Below are 17483 nucleotides of genomic sequence, written 5' to 3'. Positions count from 1 at the left end.
ATGCCCTTCTTCCACTCTTCTTCTTGGCTGTTTTCTGCTGGTGTTAAGACCAACATCACACAGTGGAAGACTAAACAGAGCAGGGTTCGAGGGTTTATTATGAAAAAGTGGCACTCCCATAGTTTGTCTCCATGCTGCTTGCAGTCAGAGGAGTATGTTCAGATACCTTGACTGGTATTTCATCTGAGCTCCAGATCATGGTGCAATGCAAAGTAGGGGGCTGCCTAGATCACCACACTGCTTATGCAGTCCCTATTCTGGAGAACAGGAGGATTATGGCCGCTGCATACAGAGGAGAGAAGGGAACTTTGCTATCTCTGTTGTTGCTGGTTGCAACAGCAAGAGCGGAGGTGCGCTCTTCAAGCCTCATCTCTTGTGCTTGCTGCAGAAGGAATGAGCTCAGACCTTTGCCAAAGAGCATGAAAGATGCAAGATGGTCAGAGGAGACTGATACAAGGCGCTGGTGAAGGCAGAGGTTCATGACAGACACCCATCCATGGCACACCTAAGTTATCTATAGCTGTTAAAGTGACCATCACATCTTTCTTTTTCCATAAGACCTTTTCTGTCCTTTCATCCCTCTTCTGTTCCAAAACACAATCCCCTGCCAGTGCTAGATTTTCTTTTGCCAACTTTGCCAAGAAGCCTTTGGACAGATCTGTGCAGTTAGCATTATTCGCTCCCAGTCCACAGAGGTCTCATTATGCAGCCATGGTGAAGTTAGCAGTAGTTTGGGTGCAAACAGGGTCATAAGTGAATTTACTTGCTTCTCCAGTCCCACCGGTAGGTGTCTGTACCTTGTCCCAAGATGCAACCACAGCATGCTTGGTGTTTCACGTGCTAGAAGTACATCCAGCTTCCTTTTATTTTTTTCCTTTTTGGATTTAAGAAAATAGTTCCATATTCAATTCAAGTTATTAAACTATGCTTCTACAGTAGTCATTTACAAATTTGCATGATCACTTATTTTAAAATAGGTCTTTAGCCTACTAGGATTTATCCTCTGAGGTACAGGACCTTTGCCTTGTTAACAGCAAGACAGGGTCAGGCAAAACACACAGTAAGAGGCAATTTTAATGCACTTCTTGCCTTCATAGTGTCATCAGACATCTTGAAGAGAAACACATGAAATGTCACATGCCTAATATTAGCATACATTTCCACAGCAGAGAAGGGCAAAATGGGGTCATGAAGCAGCAACCTGGTGGACATACTAGTGGGGCTTGGAAAGACACTGAGAGAATGACACATTTTTAAGGCAGAGTTTCAGAAGCCACAAATTGTGAAATCATTAAGTTTGAAAATGTAGGGCCAGGTGTTTAAACAGGGGTAAAGCTTTTTAAGTAAGTACCTTGTGCATGGGAGGAAATCCAGTATTACTGATTCCAGGACGAGATTTGCGTACAGAATCATAACAGCTTACACCAGCAATACCTGCACAGCACATCCGCAACCTCATGCGAGATAAAAATACATTGTGCAGAGTGATTAATGGAGCCCACATTTCGCATTAATGGGAGACTAAGCAGCAGTGTAGCACCCTTACCTTGCTTAAGAACCAGGTAGATTAAGAAAGGACAAGCAAGTTGAACCCTGCATTTCTTCCAGCCCTCCCACTTCCCAACTGACTCGGTTTAGAAACAGCACAAGCTGCTTAAGGCATGGCAAGGGCCAAATCCCCTCCAAGCACTTCCCATTTCAACACAGGCTTGAATCAGCAACAACGGCTGCAGGGAAAGAATGGGAAATGGGAAAATCCCCAGAGCAACTGGGAACATCAAATAGAGATGACAGAGAACACAATGAGAAGCAATGATGGCACATCTGGAAAATGGTCACAAAGGATGGAGGGAAACCTGATTTTTATTTGTTTTTTTTTTAATTTGTGAATAGCCACCATCGCTCATCCTCTGCACCAGACTTCCCCAGACATCACTGTGAGAGAGCGCCTGACTGGTTTGGCAGCTGGCTCCCAGTAGCAGCGCAGGGCAAGGGCAGCTGGGGCCAGGCAGAGGTCACAGCCGCATTCAGCAGGGCGTGAGGGCAAGGCGTCACAGCTGGAAAAATGCTGCTGCACCAAGAGAACCCAAGAGAGCTGGAAAATTAACTCTAGGCATGGACAGACGTGGGGATCTCAGGAAAATTTCTGCTGGAGACTGAGGAGAGAGCAGACCTCACAGGTCAGATTTTCAGAAGTGCCAGGTCCCTTTTCCCACAGAACTGTTTTCCACCAGATGCGTGTTTCCTTTTCCAGAATTAATTTCACATCACTTTAAGCTTTTTAATTCAACAGTTACCACCTTGGAGAACTGAAATGCAGGATTTTGCATGGGGGCGATTATGGAGCCTGCTCTTTCTCATCGCTCGCACAGAGGTCAACAGAGACCAGGATGCAAACAAGGTCAGAACCCTTACAGCTGAAACGGGAGTCACCGTTTCCCCCAACTCTCTTAGGAGGCAATCACAGCTCTTCAACAAAAATAACTGTGAACAATTTTGGCATGTATGCTAAATGGATTCAATTTAGTGCAATAGCCAGTATACAGCCATAGCTGGTCCTAGAGTTTCTCATTTTGTGCAGCTTAGTTTATTTTCATTTACATTCTGTGCCATTACAGCTGATTACAACACAGGACATTGAGAAACTAATGAGGGAGATTAGACTGTCTAAACTGGGTAACCCATCGGTCAGATGCTACCACCTTGATGAGTAGGTGCAGGAACTGGATTATACACAATGTAATGAAGGTATGGCATGTCCTGACCAGTGACTTGATCTGCTCTCTAGTAAAGCCCAGGCTGTGATCAAAGCCTTTTCCACAATCCTAAGTATTTTAATCCTCGTGTGGATTCTCTCGTGCCTAGTAAGAGTCAAACTCATGCTGAGTCCTATTCAGTGGGATCTGTTAGTAGGGACTCTGCCTTCTGCCCAGCCTGTGGTTTTCAAGGAAGCTACAGATACGTGTATCTTCACAGCTGCTCTGTTTCTGTTGAATTTATTAAACTGGCCCAACATGTTCAAAAATTACTGAGGGAGAAGAGGGATAGACACATACAGCAAGACTGCAATTACATCAGCCTAATTTCCCTAAGAAATTCTTGGTGGTTTTTTTTTGTTGTGGGTTGTTTTTTGGGTTTGTTTTTTTTTTTTATTAGAGTAGACCCTTCATGAATGAAAGTACTAATGTCAAACCATACCTGGAGCAAAGAGTCTGAAAATTAAAGTCCTTGGAGCCAGATGACCTGAACCCTGTTCCTTGCTACAGCACAAACTTCCTATATTAAGAGGTCATGACTCTGTGCCTTAGTTTCTCCATTTGTATAATGGAACAAGTATTTCTTCACACCACACCGACAGCATTTTGTACTAAGGGCAGTCATGCTGTCAGGAGGAAGTATCGGCAACACATACAGCACAGCTGATTCATTATCCAACAGCTAATGATGTGGCAGATCCACCTTAGCAATCAACCACATTATCTCATTTTAAGTTTCCAGCTCAAAGCATAACATGGAGTATGGGATGTTATGTCGGACAGGCAGTAACCACTTACAGGCAAGTAAAAAAACCACACCAGTGTATGTGTCAACTTACGTTTAGCACAGGAAGAGAAACAGAAAACTATGACTACATGTGTATTAGCAAGGAGCAGATCTGTAGCATGGAGGAGTTAGTGCCAAGGATCAAAAGTCAGTGACACTTCGAGGGGGGGTTGACGGAATGGGAGAGGAAAAATGGGTTATTTCAGAACAACTTATGGTCTGCTCCCATGAACTGAGCACTGATTAGTGGTCAGAACCTGTTCAGTGAGCTTTTGGAGCACATCTTTCAGCTCAGTTTCACACAAAAGGAATCCAGGTCAGGGACTGAGACAACCCTGTGATATGAACACAGACACAAAGTGAGGACAACTGTGAGACTCGCTTCAAAAGCGCATCCCTGACCTACACTAAAACATTGGGGTGGTGGGTGCACCCTGCATTGGCCAGCTTTGTTACCTAATGATCTGCTGTTTGGCTGTAAGGTTAACACAAAGTGGGACAGAAAGCAAGCCATGTGCACTCTTCATTTAACAACTCACCGGGCATCTCCCTCACAGAGCATATTTTGTTATTTTACAGTTGGCCCTGGGTTTTGGGGTTTTTTTGTCTTTGTTTTTTTTTGCAACTCCCTGGAGTTCCCACTTTATGCTTGGGGTGGGGGGAGGAAAGCATGATAAAGAAGGTGACATTATTTCCCTCAACCAGAAAAGCCAGAAAAACAGAAAAAGAGCACAGACAGTTTAGGAGGACACTGTCTTGCAGGCTAGGAAATAGAAGTATAGTGCGAGCCTTATAGGCACACATGCAAAAAGAAATAAAAGGAGAAAAAGCAAGTTTACTATTCTGAAACCATGGGATGGAAATAAAAATTAAGCCAAGTTGGGCTCATACACTGAACATTCTGCCTCACTTTCCAGTTGGGATCATGCTGTGTATGAACAGAACAAGATGGCATCTAACAAAAATTAGAATAGGACAATACAAGCTGAAGTATTTGAAAACAATTTACTTTGTTTACTATAAAAAATCCACCCATTGTAAGAATAAAAGAATTGGGAATTTAAATTGCAGGTTCAGCAACAAAAAATGTTTGGTGAATCAGCAAATTTTTTTTTTTGTAACATAGAAGCAAGGGAGGGGAAAAGGGAGAACTGAAACATTAGGTCAGCTTACTCGAGTCTGAATTATTCTCTCTTCTTTGCTCATCCTTACAGCTTGGGCTTTTTTTCATTTTGTTCCTTCTCACGAGAAGGTGAGAGAGGATAACTGTCTGAAGAAAAGACAAGTGCTGAAACTATAAAAAGATCAAACATACAAAACTGTGGAAAAGTAAGTATCAAAGGGGAATTAAGTTCCTAATTATTGAAGGACTGAAGTTCCAAATAGCCTTCTGAAGAGAAATGTGGCAAGGAACTTATGACTTGATAAATCTTCAGGAGGTATGATAGAAGCAACCCTTTGAATTTCAGATAGGAACCCACATGTCTTATGATCTGATGAGATATGTGCATGCCATTTACATCATAACTTGACACTCACTGGCTTCTGACTGGCACTTGTAGGGATTCTTTCTTTTCCTTCTTCGTGCATAATTCAACATCTTTGTCCTTAAACTTCTTTCTTTCTGAGTGTAGAAACTCTCTCACCAGTTTTTCTGAACATTGGAGATCAACTGCAAGGTTAAGGCTTTGATTTGGTGGGAGGGGGAAGGGCTTTCTCCTTTTCACTGTAGATGGTGTATGGCCCTCTGAATATTATGTGGGAAACAAACAAATGTATTGCCTTTGGCAGAGTAACATACCATGTACTTGGCCTCTTTTGCCCTCTTCCTGCACTACTTTGTACTGTGAGTTTTGGCCTTCAGCTGACAGCGAGCATCTGCTACTGCCAAGAAGCACTTTTGCATGGGTATACAAGCTTAGGTAACCAGCAGACACTTCTAGACGAAAACATCTATCATCATCTGCAACTGCAGAGGGATGAATAACGATGTAAGTGATCCTTTCCGGTTCTTCCCTTTCCTAATTAAGAGAATCTATAGTCAATTCATTAAAGCCATCTGTGTGACAATTATCTTACTGTGAAAGCTCTGGATCAGTTTTCCTCATCCAGAACCTCATCTTTTCTGATGCTGTTTGGAACTGATTAGGCCTAAATCTAAAATTTCGGCTCTCTGAAGCGTACAATGCCTTTAAGTATAGGATTGTGACTACTATGCCTAACTATAAAGACCTTCTGAAATTACAATGGCAATGTTCTTCAAAGTTTTCCATTCTCTAGCTGCCTTTAATAAGGATCTTCTCATACTTCTTCTCTCACCCTTGGAGTATTCTATTCCTTTGTTTTTTTAAACTGTACATGCAATAGACTGCAAAAGCTTTAAGAAGAAAATTAATTTAACTTTCTTGAAAAAGTGTCTATTGCTTACTTCTTACAAGGTCGTGCTGATTACTTTTATGCTAAAAAAAATATAAACTACACCTACTATGTTTCCACAGCATTAATAGCACAACTAACCGCATTTTCTAGAAACTGGGAAAACAATGTTTCCCTGTATCATCCAGTTTAAGACTTTTCTTTACTATTACTCACTACCAGAATTTAAAGGCTTGGCAGGACCACCATTTCACAGAAAGAAAGATAATGAAACATGACATTTTGTTTAAGGTACAACTCTTAACAACATGGAAGACTGAAGTCTAAAGCTGCAGCATTCACATTTAACTATTTATACTCAACAGAAGGCTTACCAACCAGTATTGCAGTAACCCTAAAGGAAACACATATATAGACCCAGACAGGTGTTCTCCAAAACATATTTTTAATGTGATCTGCATTTGGAGCCTAAAGAGAGTAAGAGCAGAGAAATATGCTTGTTATTCCTTTTTTACATTACTGTTAAAGCTAAATTACTTCACGTAAAAAAGAAACTGCAGTATTTCCATACATGGAGCTAGCCCTGCATAGGAAGTCTTTGTGATAGAATGGAACACAAATACAACATTAGTTAAAACCAAACCAACAGCTTTTCATTCTGCCCTCACTGAGGGATCAACAGTCACTTTCACACTCAAAGTCAAGAGATACGAGCAGTCTAGCATGTCCCCCATCAACTTCCCCAAAATTACTTTGAAGCATTAAATACCAGTTGACTTCACTGTAGTCACAGAAGACAGAAATTAGTGTTTTAGAGTACATACTGGCATTTGTCAACATCTTAGAGTACAACAGGCTTTCCACTCTATATTTCAAAGCATGAGGAAGCTATTTCAAGAGCAGTCATAGCCTGCCACTATCACCTTGCAGTTGACATAAAACTGAGAGACACATGTTCTCCTCAGAAGGTTCTTAGCTTTTATAAATCCTCCTGTAAGGATTTTGCTATAGTACTGTATTCTTTTTGTAAAGTAGTGTTTTGTAAGAATGGAAAGAAGTAAATTTTAACCAGTTGCAAAACAGTTGTTAAAAGAGAGCTCTTCGGGGACTTAGGAAATACACAAAATTACTTCCTATTTAGGGACTGTTGTAAAGTATATATAGAAAACTAACCACACTGTTGCCTTGCATTTCAGAAAGTGTCTTTATACTGCACTTAACAAACAGAACAGAGACACCACAGACAGCTGGAATCCTGTCACCAGCATCAGTGATACAAAAATAGGAATACAATTTGAGAATTTGGTAAGAAAAGCTTTTTTTTTTTTTTTAATGAGAACACTTTTCATCTTCCTGGTTGAAGTATTTCAGGTGAAACCCAAGACAATTAGAAGAAAGACTGCTTTGAGCATTTATCCCCTACCCCAAAAAATACAAGTTCAGAGGTCTCAACAAGCAAGGAGTTATCACTGTCTCTCAGGAGCCATACCTGTAAATAGTTTAATCCATTTTAAAGCCTGTTTTACCCCTGCAGGGCATACAATTTTTTCCCCCGCAGTGTTATCAACATTTTTCTGCGTTGGTAGCTCAGAAGCAACACATTTCACCAGAAAAAAAGCCCAAGTAGGAAGAAAAGTGAACAAGGAAAGAATGAGTTAAAAATATGACAAAAATAAAACAATTCTTTGTGTCTTGAATGGTCTTTAGTGCCTTGTCCTTACCACAGTTTGAGTCCAGCTAGCAACACTACTGCATCAACATGTTTCACTAAAATAAACTATTTCGACCTCTGAATGAGTAACAAGATTAAGAATAATTCTGGTCCAGAAAGTTGGTATCTATACAGAAGTGGAGACAAAACTGCTTTCAATCAGGGACTGAAGGGGCAAAACTGCTACTACCCATCAGCACTGGCCCTAGTGGTACATGCATCTCAGACAGGGCCTGCTGTCCCAATCCTCCCCCTCCTTGCCCCCCCCAATTAGCAAATCCTGAACTAATCCCTAACACATTAACCAGCACAGGCTGTGTACCAATTTATTTTAAAATTAACAATAATTAAACAGGATAATGTAAACATACAGGGCCAAATGGAACGTGGTACTGAATGCATGAACTCATCCGCCTGGACACCTAAGTCAATACCTGGCAAGGTAAGAATTCAGCAGATAGCCTCATCACCATGAAAAATTAAATTCTGCACAGAGGTGATAGTTTTTAGGACTGATGCACATTGGTAAATACTTAGACAGAACTACATACAACAAATCAGTACATCATATTAAACTGGCTTGCTTTCAAAGACCAGCTAGCAGAATAAGCCTTCCTTGTAGCAATTTCACTAGAATTACATATATTTAATAGTGATATGCTTTACCTTTTGGGAATGTTTTCCACTCAAAAATCTGCTAACAATTTAGCAATTTTTAGATTGTATTTCTGGACTAATAATGTCCAACTCATTTTAAATAGGGTATTTCTATATGAGGATATTTATATAAACAGGACAGTTACAAAGACAGAAATTTAAACTAAATACACCAAAGAGCAGTACAGATTCCAGAGTATAAAACTCTCAAAATCCAAAAATCCCCTTCTCTGTGACCTATAGAAAAAGAATTATTTTTATGACTTGAAGTATAAGGCAGATCATTTCTAGAATGGTGTGGTTTGTTGATTATTCCTACTTACAGAGTAGTAGAAAAGCACAAAAGTAATTAAAAAAAAAATCAAAAATCAAACTACATGTTCTCACAAATGACAGCTTGCGTGGCATGTGCTTTAATCATTAAAAATCAGAAAATTTTAGCCAATTGAATAGGAATTTACTCCTCTGTGTTTGCAAGAGAAAGTAACAGGTTTCCTCATTCTCGTAATTTCATACAGTGTAGATGTGGCATGGGACTAACAGGTGAAAGCTGCTTGAAAACACAGAATCTGAAAGTGGCAAAGCACAAACAGCATTGCTTTCAACATCCCTTTGCTTAAAAACATCCCTGTATTTCTCCCAAGAATGGCTAAGCTAGTAGGCAGTATGCTGTATGCTAACAGGAACCCTGAAACAGCACAAAAGCAAGGAAGAACTATTCTTATATGCTCCCAAGACACATTCTTCCTCAACTTAATTCACAAATGACAAAAATGTTATGACATCAACTTCAAAAATAAAGTATTAAGAGAGACGCTCCTAAAACAACTTAGCCTTTATCTAATTAATTTGGCTTCTAAATATCTCTATCACTGACAAAGGCCTAAATCAACTTTTTGATTTTCTGGAGCAAGAACCCCACAGGTACACTTACTGCCCACCACTGAAATGAAACATCAAGTCAAAAATATCCGATATGCTAGACCACTGAACTTGCAAGTAAACAGTATTCTACCCAACAGAAATTAATTTCACTTTAAGATATCTGCAGGGCTAATGTGCCATAATAAATTCTACTATTAATCAACAATAAAGTGCTGAATTATATTAATTACCTGAATCGCACTCACATTTATGGTTTTCATTTATAGATTTCTTATCAAGTCAAAAGAGCCCTTTCTGTTGTAAAAGCTAAGCTGTTGTGCAAATATTATAAAAATAGGAACTTTAATTAGGAGCTATATATATACACAACAGAACTTCCGCTTTTTGTTAAGTACAGCTGACATAGCAGAGATGAAAGATCCATGCAACTATTTATAAAGATACTCAACATGAAGAAAAAAGGACACTGTTATAGAACTTCCAATACCCTGGCAAACAGCCACTTATTATGTTATATTAGGTGATGTCTAGATCCGGACTGATAAGCATCATGCCACCAACATGCTTTAGTTTCTTTTGTAGCTAAAGTTGATTTGTAAATTTTAAACTACGGCATACATTTGATCTATTTCTCGTTAAAGTGTACCATTATGTCTGAGGTTAAACTTTGAGCAAACTTCACATCTAGTCACATAACCAGCACAAGCAAGACATTAGTGCAAAGAGGAAGGTGTCAGTTGTACATAATAAGCATTCTTCCCCCAACTGCACGATGCAATAGAATGATTTAAAGTTCAAGTGGACTATGATGAGAAAAAGTGGTATTTTCTTCTCCCAAATTTAGGACAAATTTCCAGAGGATCAAAAAGAACACAACCTCAGTTACACGAGTCAAAAAAGTCAAACCCAAGTTTGGAGAGCTGATAAATAACTCCAAAATTCATCATGCTATGAAGACAGCATTCTCAAAAGAGCTCCAAACAAACTGCAAAACAAAATTGGCATTCGAGTTGAAATTGGCCAAGTGCTGCATAGAAATATGCTCACACACAACAGTCATGTTTAAGCCAGTGCATAGAGAAGATAAAAGCACTTATGGTAGTTGCAAATGTTAACAAGTCCATACAACTAGTACAGTTTAGCAATGAGTCCATAGAAAAAGAACAGAGTAGAAATGCTCAAGCAAAACCAAGAAAAGATGACCTTCCAACTGTATAAAATCCACGTAACAGTTATAGTAAAAAGGTACCAGTGGAAAACACTCAACTTAGAACCAAACACCCAACAGGCAAATAAAACCAGAATTGACAAGCCTTTGGCAGACAATTTGAAGAGTCTAAATATGGCATTACATTTCTAAGTAATTCACAAAATATATTATATGGCATATTCATATTAAATACTGGGTAACCAACTCTGCAGATCTGATGCTAACAATGCTTTAGCCAATGACAGCAAGATAGAGCAAGCTAAGGGAACGCTGGTGTATCACAACAGTGCTCAAGGAAAATATCGTCACCAAGTCGTGCTTCAAAAACAGTACTCTGGGATTCCACACTATCATCTATGGAGCAAAACAAAATTCTCTAGTTTTTCAGGGATGTGCCCTGCGTAGTATATGTTATGATTCACTATTACACGAGCAGCAAGACACTGCAATGTAGTATGATTTATGGGCTGGATTAAATTTTTTGCTATTTCCTTCTCATCCAGCAGATCACTAGCAGTTTGTTTATGCAAGTTTGTGGCATCAAAGTGTGAACCTGACTTGATAAGAAGATTCATGATGTCCGGATGGTTGTTCAGTGCAGCAATGTGTAATGGACTGTTGTTATCAGAGTCTCTGACATTTACATCAGCACCACATTCCACCAAGATAGCAGTAACTTGCAGAGATGGGAATTTACAAACTGGGTAGCGACCTACACATGTAGTATTATTGTCAACAGCAAGATGAAGTGGACTGAAGTTATTCTTCCCTCTAGGCTGAAGTTTAATAAACCTGTAAATAGTCTGTTTCTTAAAATGCTCCTGTTCTGAGCTGCAAGGTACTTTCTCCAACAAGCAAATTAAATGCAAAATGATGGAAAGGGCTTTGTTCAGTTGTATTGGATCAGGAGGACTCTGGGTTTGTTTCATGGCCCGTTCTATTTCAAGAACGCTTTTGCACAGTATACCCATGAGATCATCAAATGTGACGGTAGTGCCTAGCAGGCCTTTTGCTCTATCCTGCAGCATGAAGGAGAAGAGTTCAGCAAATGATAGTAAACTGCTGGCTGTCATAGGACTCAGTGGATCAAGATTGGTCTGTTGCATGTCCAAAGCATATTTCCATAAGTTGATGCAACGCTTGAAGTTTCCAGAGTCTGCGTAGACAGCACCTCTGTATCTAATATAGTAGGATGTATCTGGGTGAGAAGGGCCAAGAATACGTTCTCTAATTAATAGTGCTTGCATTCTCATTTCATCAGGGTCTGCAATAAGATTTTCTAGCTCTTCTGAGGTGTTTACCTCTTTAGCATAATCATACGCCATAATTAGTGTTTGTGGCACAGGTTTGCTCAGGATATTAGTCCTATCACTGTATCTCATGAAGGAGAAGAGTTCAGCAAATGATAGTAAACTGCTGGCTGTCATAGGACTCAGTGGATCAAGATTGGTCTGTTGCATGTCCAAAGCATATTTCCATAAGTTGATGCAACGCTTGAAGTTTCCAGAGTCTGCGTAGACAGCACCGCTGTATCTAATATAGTAGGATGTATCTGGGTGAGAAGGGCCAAGAATACGTTCTCTAATTAATAGTGCTTGCATTCTCATTTCATCAGGGTCTGCAATAAGATTTTCTAGCTCTTCTGAGGTGTTTACCTCTTTAGCATAATCATACGCCATAATTAGTGTTTGTGGCACAGGTTTGCTCAGGATATTAGTCCTATCACTGTATCTCATTTCCATAGCTCGCTTCCAGTATTTCAAAGCACCAAGCAGATCTCTCTTTTTGTCCACAAATGTTGCTCCTAGAAGTTCCAGAGCATTAATGCGCTCAGCCTTACTGGTCTGTACATGCTGGGTCAGAAAGTCCACGATATTTGTGTGGCCTGTCACGCTAGCCGACAAAAGGGGAGTCATTCCATAACCATCCTTTTCCATTTTAGCACAATACTTAAGAAGCATCTTCATGATCTCCAAACTTCCAGATTCCGCACAGTCATGTAACGCAGTGTTTCCTGCAAGACAAGAAACACAATTACACAAACTGTAACCAAATTATAGTCCAAACCCCACCACACTAATAGTTAAAAAAATTAGTTAAAAAATAGTTTAAAAACCGCAAACATTAACAGTTAAAAAAAATAGCCGTTTTGACATTTGTGGACTATGGAAGGTTGAGATGACAATTCAAAATATTCAAGACTGGATAAAATATCAAAGCTGCCAGGCAGTTACACTAATCAAAATGCTTGCTATTATTGCCTGAAAGAATTAAACAGGTTTTAAGGATATTTTTGTCTCATTATTTAAAAAAACAGAATTAAAACAGAGTTCTCCACTATGTAAAAGCACAGGAACAGGCAATTCCTTTGTCTCAAAAGTCAAGCAAGCAGTGCACAAGACCAGCTTGACTAAACAGGGAACTCCTGGAGCTCAAGAGAAAAAAGAAATTGTACGCTCTCTGGAAGCAAGGTCAGGCTTTGCAGGAAGACTACAGAACTGTGATTCATATATGCAGGGAGAAGATACGAAAGGCCAAAGCTCAGTTAGAGTTGAAACTGGCCAGTGCTGTGTCAAACAACAAGCAGGGCTTTTTTAAGTATGTTAATAGCAAGAGGAAAACTAAAGAAAACATTGGAATGACAATTGTTGAAGATGGCCCACTGACTAATAGGGATGAAGGAAAAAGCAGAGGCATTCAATGATTTTTTTGCCTCGGTCTTTAATACTACTAATTGACCTTGGGCTGCCCAGTCCTCTGAGTGAGAGGACCCTGAGTGTGGGAACAGTGACTTTCCACTCGTAGACACTGAAATTCCAAGGCATCAGCTGTATCAGATGAAGGTTCACAAGTCCACAGGGCCTTATGGGATTCATCCCAAGGTACAGAAGGAGATGGTGGATGGCACAGCAGGACCCCTCTCAGTCATCTACCAAAGGTCTTAGGAGTCTGAGGAGGTCCTTGCTGACTGGAAGCTAGCCAGTGCTATTCCAGTTTACCAGAAGGGCAAGAGGGAAGACCCAGGGAACTACAGACCTGTTAGTCTAACCTTGGTTACTGGAAAAATTACGGAAAAAGTTACACTGGGTACTACTGAAAGGCATTTACAATAAAGTCATGAGGCACAGTCAACATACCCTTCTATGATAAGGTCACCTGCCTAGTGGATGAAGGGCAGGTGGTACATGTAGTTTTTCTGGATTTTAGTGAGGCTTTTGATACCGTCCCTCACAGCATCCTTCTGGACAAGTTGTCCAACTGGGATTAGCAGGTACTCAGTACACTGGGTGAAGAACTGGCTGAAGGGCAGGTCTCAACAGGTTGTAGTGAACGGGGCTACAACTGGCTGGCAACTGGTCACCAGCAGTGTTCCTCAGGGCTCAGCTCTAGGGCCAGTTCTGTTCAATATATTTATCAATGATCTACATGCAGAAGTTGAACGCACCATTAGCAAGTTTGCTGACGATATCAAACTGGGAGATGCTATTGACCCTCTCATGGGGCAAGAGGCCTCCAGAGGGATCTAGACAGATTGGAACATTGGGCAATCATCAATAATATGAAATTCAACAAGAACAAATGCCAGATTGTGCACCTGGGATGGAGTAACACCAGGCACAAGTATAAATTGGGAGAGGAGTGGCTGGAGAGCAGCCCTGCAGAAAGGGATGTGCGGTGCTGGTTGACAGCAGGCTCAGCAGGAGTCAGTTGTGTGCCTTGGCAGCCAAGAGGGCAACCCGCATCCTGGGGTGCATCAAACACAATATGACCAGCCAGTCAAAAGAGGTGATTGTCCTGCTGTATTCAGCATTGGTGCAGCCTCAGCTTCAATACTGTGTGCACTTCTGGACCGCACAATTTAAGAAGGATGTGAAGATCCTTGAATGCTTCCAGAGAAAGGCAACAAAGATGGTGGAAGGGCTAGAAGGCATGTCCTGTGAGGAGTGTCTGAGGACTCTGGGTTTGTCTAGATCAGAGCAAAGGAGGCTGAGGGGCGACCTCATTGCTTTCTACAGATTCCTGAGGAGGTGTACTAGAGAGGGAGGAGCTGAGCTCTTCTCCCTGGGATCCAGTGACAGAACATGTAGGAATGGCTCGAAACTGCTCCAGGGGAGGTTCAAACTCGACACTAGGAAGCATTTCTTTATCGAGAGTGCAGTCAAACACTGGAGCAGGCTTCCTAGAGAGGTAGTTGATCACACAGAATCACAGAATCATTAAGGTTGGAAAAGACCTTTAAGGTCAAGTCCAACCATCAAAGGTATCATTACTTAATAGGCTGTAATTAAGTTCTGATCCAAAATTGTATTTTAAAAACCTGTCAGTGTTTAAGAGGCATTTGGACAATGCCCTTAATAATTCGATTTAACTTTTGGCTTGCCCTCAAATGGTCAGGCAGTTGGGCTGAATGATCACTGTAGGTCCCTTTCAACTGAACTGTTCTATTCTAGAAGGGATTTGTATCTGCTTTCAAGTATGAAACAGAAACTTAAGCTTGCTGTGTCCATGTTGTTACACTTTTCTTCCCTTGTCAAATTTCCCTTCCTCCCTATCTCCAGCAATGATTAAAAAAATAATGAGAGCTGTATGAAAATTAAAGCTGGGCTAACTCAACATTGGCTTTGTTTGCCTCTACACTACACCTCTTCCTCCGTCTGTCTGCCAACCCTTTTGATTTACATGTTTTGAGGTAATAATTGTATGCAACGTAAAATACAATCCATCACAACAGGCTGGCCCTTCACCTCAGCTGGGGCCTTTAAGACTCCCCATATGTTCTTAGGGAGCTGGATATTTTTGTCAAGCACACGTATATACCCAGACAAACTATTCTTAATGCTTTCTTAGGTCTTTATCCTGAAGTCCCACATTAATCCCTCTGCTCCTCTGGTTCCTCTGGTTAGGATTCCCAAAACTGAGAAGAAAAAAATGCCTTCAACACACTGCCATCTATAACTATCTTATAATTTACATGCAGATTATTTCTCATTAGCATGACATTGCACAGTCTTTTACTTAAAGGCACTCCAGTTCTAACACAATGTGTGGAAATTTCTAGTAAGCACTTGTGGCACCTGTTTGAAAACGCTATTCACAGAAAATTGGAAAGCAAGCATTGGACACCTCAGTTTAAATATTTAACTATTAGATGAAAATTTGGCTTAACTTCAAATATAAGCACTTCACTAGAGGATAAGGAAAAAGATGGAGACAAACTCTCCTGGTCCCCTTCCAACACAACAAAGTCTTTTATGTGGTTGACTGCTTTTAAATTTACACAATTTAAATTTACCTTGCTCTTTATAATATATTATACATACTACAGGATGCATAGTAACTTTTCAGTCTCCCACTAAAATTAATATGTAATTTATTAACAGAAAGCATTAGCCCTGCAAATTCCAGCTAACTGCCCATCAGATCATCCGCTTCTGTTACCCTATTGGCAAGTTTCCACAGTCACAAGTAAGACCTTTTTTAAGGGTTCTCTTCCCATTCATAGTCTTAAAATTTGGCTTTTAAAAGTTAAGAGAGAGAAGTTTCCTGAAACTTCCTTATTTGCATTTTTTGGTAGGCTTTTTTTTTTTAATGCCAACAAGAGCTATTTACAATGCGCTTTGCTGTTGTATTTCTAGTCTGTAACAGAACTATGGTGGGTTAGTAAACCAGGCAGTAGTCTTGAAATCTTCAGCTCGTGTTTGGGGTAACTGTGTACTTTTAGTTATATAGTCTACTGATCTAAAAAGCTTCTATTTATCTTCATACACTTTAAATTTTTTCCCACAGTCTGATCTCTAGAATGTGCAGTTCACTCTATACTAGAGTATTTAGCTAATGAAACTCAAATCAAAAGCATGCCTGACACCTGTTTTCAATGCTGAACACTGTATAAATTAAAACTAAAATGGAGGTAAAGTCTTTCCACTAATACCTTCTTTCTGACAAGAACATATTGTTTACACTGTCTTAAAAATAACAAATTCAAAAGCAAAACATTTGAAGTTAGTATATGTATATAAGGAAAAAAGGTTCATACTTATTAAATACACTTCAGAAATAGAAAATTTGTTCCATTTTCATATCAATAAGAACATAATGTAGGTCTATGCAAATAATTTTGACACCTACTTTTTACATATGAGACTTCATAGCACACATCTTTCTAAGAACACATAGTAAGAGGATACAAAGTTGAAGAAAAACCAAAAGCAAAATTCAGAAATATCTGTTCAAATAATGACTGTTCTCTAAATTCAATACCCACTTGTTGGCAGCAGAATCAGACACCTTAGATCCACAATGTAGACCTCTATTCTGTGTTTTGAATTAGCAGATCATCATGTAATAACTTGCTTTTATCTTCTGTTGACAGACCACTGGGACAAGAAATTGTTCATGCAATGCTTTTCCAAGTTTCAGTACACAGAAGTATGTAGAGACTCAAGGCCTGTTTAGAGGAAAATTTTCTAATGGGCACTGCACATTTTGCCTTGGCTTCCCCACTAGTATCCCAATCATCCCCTCCTCACTCTTTCTCTTCTAACCTTTCACTTCTCAAAACTTTACATGTAAATTGGTCTGCTGCTTCTTCCTCAAACTTGTTTATGGACCATCTGAAAAACAACTGACAGCACATTCCAAGGCTTCCTTCTTGCTCTGAATTCCAGCAATTAGAACAGTTGTAAGGAAGAACAGCAGTTATTCAGGACAAACTCAATTTCAATCCAGTCTCAGCAGATACCAAAATTTAGCTGACACACTAATCAGAAAGATGTGTAAAAAGTTATTTTCAAAGCTTATGACTCAAGTTTAACAGATTTCTGCAGTTATAGCAGAGCTATGCATATATTTTGTAACCCCAGCCAGTATTTTAAGTGCAAATTCCAAACATTTTAAAAAAATAAACCACAGGAAATATCAGATTGTTTCATTAGCAGACAGTTAACTTAACTTGCAAAGTGTTCCTTTCCCAAAACATTTCTGAGTAGTGGCCAGTGATTTTACTATCATTTACCAACAACTAAACTGAGGAAGACATCCTTGACACAAAGTGGCACACACACAGAATCGCACAGAATCACTAAGGTTGGAAAGGACCTT

General features: G+C 39.8%; 1 protein-coding gene across 1 annotated transcript; it reads right to left on the bottom strand.

Moving 5' to 3' along the window:
* Positions 1-10732: 10732 nt before the first annotated feature.
* Positions 10733-13905, bottom strand: LOC104620865 (protein fem-1 homolog C-like; the record flags this gene model as incomplete). Its single annotated transcript, XM_010287202.1, has 3 exons — positions 10733-11683; positions 12038-12396; positions 13828-13905. Coding segments are annotated over 3 exons (1388 nt in total), but the record flags the coding sequence as incomplete, so codon positions are not given.
* Positions 13906-17483: the final 3578 nt, after the last annotated feature.

The sequence above is a fragment of the Phaethon lepturus genome, unplaced genomic scaffold, assembly GCF_000687285.1.
Source record: "Phaethon lepturus isolate BGI_N335 unplaced genomic scaffold, ASM68728v1 scaffold5055, whole genome shotgun sequence".
Classification (NCBI taxonomy): Eukaryota; Metazoa; Chordata; class Aves; order Phaethontiformes; family Phaethontidae; genus Phaethon; species Phaethon lepturus.
Note: the sequence above shows the minus strand (reverse complement) of the source record. Positions and strands in the feature narration are given on the sequence as shown.